The sequence below is a fragment of the Microtus ochrogaster genome, chromosome 16 (genome assembly GCF_000317375.1).
Source record: "Microtus ochrogaster isolate Prairie Vole_2 chromosome 16, MicOch1.0, whole genome shotgun sequence".
Taxonomy (NCBI): Eukaryota; Metazoa; Chordata; class Mammalia; order Rodentia; family Cricetidae; genus Microtus; species Microtus ochrogaster.
Genome location: NC_022018.1, coordinates 57,675,683 through 57,681,847, shown reverse-complemented (window position 1 = coordinate 57,681,847; position 6,165 = coordinate 57,675,683). Strand labels below are relative to the sequence as shown.

The 6,165-nt window shown below is 51.9% G+C and overlaps 1 protein-coding gene across 3 annotated transcripts in view; it reads left to right on the top strand.

The window, feature by feature from the left end:
- The window catches only part of Trpc7 (transient receptor potential cation channel subfamily C member 7), a 117,761-nt gene extending 113,952 nt beyond the window's left edge, over positions 1–3,809 (top strand). For all 3 annotated transcript variants that reach the window (XM_026783124.1, XM_026783123.1, XM_005355274.3), the window contains 2 exons: positions 844–919; positions 2,985–3,809. In XM_026783124.1, coding sequence (XP_026638925.1) covers positions 844–919; positions 2,985–3,154 — 246 coding nt within the window. In that variant the 3' untranslated portion in view covers positions 3,155–3,809. The remainder of the gene's footprint in view (positions 1–843; positions 920–2,984) is intronic.
- Positions 3,810–6,165: the final 2,356 nt, after the last annotated feature.

The window sequence follows — 6,165 nt, the reverse complement described above, 5'->3', positions numbered from 1 at the left end:
GCATGGGTCTGGGTGTGGCTCGGTAAATGGGCCACTGGCCAGGGCAGCATGGGTCTGGGTGTGGCTCGGTAAATGGGCCACTGGCCAGGGCAGCAGCAGCAGCAGGGAACCCTGGCCCCTCTTCCATGCTGCTCGTCTTGCAAGAGTCAGAAATCTCAGCTCTCCGAATATTTTTAAACTCTGATTTCACAGGAACCCTGGAACAGCTAGCTGGCAAAACCCAAAGTTCAGCTCCTCAGGGCTTCCTGACACTTGGCACTATTCTTGGTGTCCCTTAGTGTGGTGCAAGCTTTGTTCAGTAAGGAATACTTACCTGCTGTAGGGAAGCTGGGGCCAAAGTCCCTGCTGCACCATTACCGGGGGTACAGGGTCAGACCAGGGGGTGTCTGGAGAAGTGGTCTCTCCATCACGGCCCAGAGGCCCAGCTGAGAGTGAGGTTGACGGATGCTGGCAGCAACTCTTCAAGACGCCGTCGACTTCCTCTGCTTGGTCCTGGCCGCTGCCATGATCCACACACTGCCACCTCTTAAGGGCTGCAATTACCTGAGCTGACCTGCTAAGATTTCCCAGCATTCCCTGTCTGGCCAGGCCTAAAGTGGGCTTAGGCCTCACGCAGAGCCATGTATTCAAGGTTCCCTCTTTCTTTGGCTTGGCTTCTCCTGTTCTCACCTCCTGGGGAGTATGGAAGCTAAGCAGAGCTTTGCCAGGCCCTCTGACTGGGCAGAGCACCCTGGGAGAGAGGCACCAGCCTGCTAGTGCTCTGTGCTGCCTCCTGGGGTGCCAGAGAGAAGGAGCCCTTGCTGGCTGCCCCGCCCCTGAGCCTGCCTGTGCTTCTCATTTCAGAAAATCATGAAACGGCTCATAAAGAGATATGTGCTGAAGGCCCAGGTGGACAGAGAAAACGATGAGGTCAATGAAGGTACGTGGGGGCTCCCGAGGCAATTTCATTCAGATTCCGAATGTCAAGGGTCAAGCATGGTTCTCTCAGGGCTGAAACGGTGGTGGTGTTGGGGTTCTGTGTCATTTCTGGGGGACTCTTTGCTCTCCAGTATGAGCAGATGCTCACCATGAGGCGGGGAGACCAAGGTCTTCATTTCCTTTCCCAGCAGCTGCTCCACCCTGGGGTCTCCACACTTGACCCACCTCTCAGAGTCTCCACCCTGTCTCACCACCAACTGCCACCTCCGCCCTGACCCGCCTCCATCTTACCTCCTCCTCTTCTAGGAACGCCATGATTAGATTGGTTCCTGGACCATCCAGGGACTCTCCTAAAGCCAGCTGGTTAGCACATGGTTCCACATGTCACCTTAGTTCCTGTTCACTGTGTGACATGACTCACCCTCAGTCCAACCACCAGTGGTGACAATGTAGACATCATGGAGGTGTGGGACGTTAGTCTGCCACTCACAGTGATGGCTTCCTCAGTTGGCATCCAGCACCTTGAATTCAGGAGAGCCTCGGAGCCCACCATTCATGTCCTCCTATGCGGGCATGTGTACAAAAAACCATTTCCAGAATCTGCCACTAGCTCAGCCCCAAATGCCCATTCTGCCTCTGACTCTAACAAGAGCTGTGTTTCTCTGAGGACATCCCTCTTCAGTACCGGCTGATTAAAGTGCACAGATCACAGCCGGATGCATCCCTGCATCTGTGGCAGAGCCCGCGGTCTCCATGTTAGATGACAATGTCAGGTGGCTCCCGTGCACACCGGAGCTCCCATCTAGGTCGCTCTCACCTCACCGTCTCAGTTACTATTCAGTCTGCTTTCAGCGAGGATTCTTAAGTGAGAGGCGGGTACCTTACACCGGGTCATTACTCCTGCTACACCGAGGATAAATACTTGCCACCCAGAAAGACCCTTGTCCATGACTGGAGATACTCTGCCTCCCCTCCCTGGGACCACAAGTGCTACCAAAAGAACCTAGCTACTGAGTGACACTTTGCCTCATCTTGTGGGTACCCAGCATGCAGTCTGAAAAGCAGCAATGCCCGATCTAGCTGCTAAGCAAACAGACCTGAGGCTGGGCGGCAGCACACTTACTTCCCTCTCCTTGTGGGCCCCAATTATGCGATCACCAGGTGCCATGTCTCCTAGCCTTTTGGATGTGTAAATGTAACAGACATGAAGGTAACTGATACACAATTTGTAGGTGGGTACCATTGTAACTTAAATGATACCATGAGCCTGGGGTTTCACGAAGCCCCCTAATAAGAATAGTGTGTATAAGATCTCTGCATTTTATACATTTAAGCACACCATGTAAGCAATAGGAACAATATTCCCACAAGCAGTGGACTCCTGCAGAATTAAGTCTGGTGTCTAGAATATGAGGAAAGAGCCTTCTACTCCCCTTTGTGCTTAATAAAGAGATTCCCACAGGCCAGACCCCATGGGCTTCTAACCATGTGGGTTACTATGGAAACAGAAAATGAAAGTGACTGCTTGGTGGTCCCCTATTGGGGGAGGCAGCTGCAGGCATCAGGGAGGCTCGAACTGGCGAGATGAGGCTACTTCTAAGAACAAGCTGAAGCTCTCCCTGCAGCTGGCCAGCCCCGGGCTGTGCTGTGTAGAGCCCAGCTCTCAGGTGCCCGTGTCCACAGAGTCAAGCAGAGCGTCCCGAAGGTGAATGTTCCAGCTAACGAGCATCTTGCTCACTCTTGACATCTACCTGTAACGGCTCTGAGACCAACACTGGAGCCAGCAGTGTGTCAAACAGTTGCCAGAAATCTTGCAGCCCTGAAACCACCTCTCCAAGCTGTGAAGGAGGAGGCTTTCCAGGAATGGGGGGGTCGGGGGGCTGTAAGTGCATAGTGGGAAGTCAGCTGGGTGGCACTTTTGTTCTCTGAGATCTGTGGGCACAAGGACCTTCAGGATCCCAACACCCTCCCCCCCCACAACCCCAGGGGGGCTGGACCTGCACCCAAAGCACAGTACTGCCTTTCCTGTGCATGCTCATCCCAGGAACCGTCTTCTGTCCTTGCAGGTGAACTCAAGGAAATCAAGCAAGACATCTCCAGCCTTCGCTATGAGCTTCTCGAAGAGAAGTCACAAGCTACAGGCGAGCTAGCGGACCTGATCCAACAGCTCAGTGAGAAATTTGGGAAGAACTTAAACAAAGACCACCTGCGGGTGAACAAGGGCAAGGACATTTAGTGCCTGCTGGGCACCTGTGACTTCTACCAGCATTCCAAAGCCGGGCTGACCTCCCAGTCACAGCCCTGTTGGGGAGGAGTTCCACTCCACTCCCCTGGGATACAAGGGATCCACTGGCTCTGTCCTGGGCACGTGGCTGACATCTTGGCCCAGGACCTGCCTGGACCCAGGCTTGTGAAACTAGGCTGTTGGGAGAGAAGAGCTTCCCCCGGGAGGGAGGAAGTACCATCAGACAGACAGGAGACCTCCCACCCAGCCTCGGTGGTCAAGGCAGGGAAAGGCCATCTTGGATGCACATATGTGCCCTCCCACCCCACTCAGGACTCCAGCTGTGTCCTGGGAAGTCAACCCTCCCCATCCTGTGAGTCCCTTCTCATTCCTCCTGCCACATATACACACAACCAGAACCGGGAGGTGGCCTCTGACCTACTCTTAAGTGCCAGATGAGAACCCAGATAGCCTAATAGCTAAATAGTTCTATTTGTTTATTTAAAAAAAAAGTTTAAAAACACTAAATCAAAAATTGTACTGTAGAGAAAAGTTGTCATTGTTTAGAAACGACAAAATCCAAATAATGTATTTTTACCTTTATTAAGACTATCTTGTATTTACTATTTTTACCTAAAATGAGAAGAAATAAAATTACCTCATAAGAGCCTGGGGATCTCTGTGGATGTCTTCTGGGCCATCTGTGACAGGTGGACCTGGCTTTGGGGACCCTCGGGGTCAGGGCGTCTTAAAGGAGAGGCCGACGCCCCCGGCAAGAAGTGGCTCACTTCTATCCTCACGGCCAAGCCCCACCTCCCATTTCCAGATCTGACTCCAGCCTCTCCAAGGTCAGGAAGTGGTGAGGGAAGTGGCAAGTGTGTTCCCAGCCCTCACCTAGAGCGTTCTTGCCCTGTTGGGTGTAGAAGGAGGGCTAGGGGGCCAAGGAAATGGGCCTCACATCCAAGGGTCCTAAGTCAGAGTAGAGAGCAGCCACCAGGTGGCGCCCAGCCACAAACAATGTGCCAATGCCCTGTGATTGAAGGAGACTCCACTGGTTCCAAAGAAACACAGACTTCAGAATTGCTTCAGTGTACCCAAGTGTACTGCTGTGTACCACGCATCGGTACTACTGTGTACCACGCATCAGAACTACTGTGAACCACGCATCAGAACTACTGTGTACCAAGCATCAGTAGCTCCGTATACCAGTTTCCTAAATCTTCACAGCAACCCTAGAAGGAGGGTCAGGATTCCAGCTTTAGATGCCTAGAAGATACTCTGGAAGGAAAGGAGAGAAAGGATGGTTATACATGTACACACATGCGTCCGCACACATTTGTGGGTATGCACGTATGTAGAGATGGGAACCTGTGTGATGGATAACTTTTCAACTTTGCTATCTTGTCAAAGCTCTGCATTCAGTAGGAACCACACTCTCCATTTGGGTTTTGCTAGGGTATTGATACAAGGTAGGGTAACATCTCTAGATGCTAGGTGGCAGCTGTTCCTGGGCATATGTGACCATATGCACTGACAGGCAACCCTCTACAGGGGACCTAGTATTTTTGGATATAGGCACCCTGTGAGATACTCCAGTAGGTGGCTTTGGCCAACTGAGCACAAGTTTATACTGCTGTCGGGTAGAGTAGGCATGATGAATTTGTATATACTCTCCTTAAGTCCAGGGGTGAGCGTGCCTCGATATATGCAGAAAGATCAGACTTGAGTTTCAGGTACCCAGTTGCAGAATCTGTTTGCTTCACTCTGAGGTGAGGAAGCAGCAGGCAGGATGCAGTGACAGACAGAAGAGAAGTTGGTTCCGGCACCTAGGGAAGCAAGGATGGTACATCCCCACTCGTTGCTAATTTAGGCCATTTTGCCAACTCTGCCCCATTTGGAAGGGCAGGGGAGTCATCTGTTGGGCCCTGGATGCTGAGGTAGGCAGCTAGAGAAGATGGTGCAATCAATATTCCATATCTGGGTCTTCCCAGCCCCACCCATACCTCTACCCAGGGCTTGAGCAAGATGCAAACCCATGGGCATTTTGCAAATATAAATCCCTGTCCTTAACCTGGTATCAGTAGGGGGATTGTAGGTGTATTTCAAAGAACTTCTGTGGGTGCTGCAGGCACATTGTATACTAACATACATACACGCAAGCAAAATACCCATACACATAAAAATAAATTAAAAAAATAAAATGATCAAGTCTATGGGTGCCATTTAGGCTGTGTGCTGGTCTCCAGAGAGAGAATGCCTTTCCCTTTGTCACCCTTCTGGCTCCCAAGCCTGCACAGGATGAATGCATGCGTGCAGCAAGTCTTTACTTGCCCTCTGACTAGGACCCAGGAGTCCCATTGCAGCCTGGTCTCTGGATAGAGGCATACACGCTTGGTAGGAAGAACAAATAATCTTACCAGAGAGGACAAATTACCAATGTTTCCAGAAGATTTCCCTTCAGATCTCCCGCTTATCTTCCTCAGAATGCTGATAAACACTTCTAAGCCACAGCAGGGCCCATTTCCCTGTCTGCCTTCAGACGGAGACGCTTGGCAGGCATGCCAAACTGTGTGACACCCTGTTCCTAAAAAACCTAAGCTTCAGATCCGCTCCTCAGAGAGATAAAGGAAAGCAGGCCCCGCCATAGAATTAGCATTGGAACTGAGACCGTCCCAATCATTGAGCTTTCAAGGCCATCCAGGAATGGCATGACGGCTGCCAGATGGGCAAGAAAGGAGGAGGGGCTTGGCACTGAATGAAGCCTAGCAGAGCTCACCAGCCTGGAGCTTAGTGGTAAACTCCACATCTGCCCCGAGTTTGTGCCCCCCATGCCTGTGACCCTCACTAAATCAGTCAGGGCCAGTGGGGAAAGCAGCTCAGGCGAAGCAGGGCAGTGAAGAAAAAGAAGGAAACCTAGCACAAGGGCAGAGGGACGGGAGCTGTCCATCCCGTCTCCTGCAGCTCTGCCCTCCATCCCATCTCCTGCAGCTCTGCCCCCCATCCCATCTCCTGCAGCTCTGCCC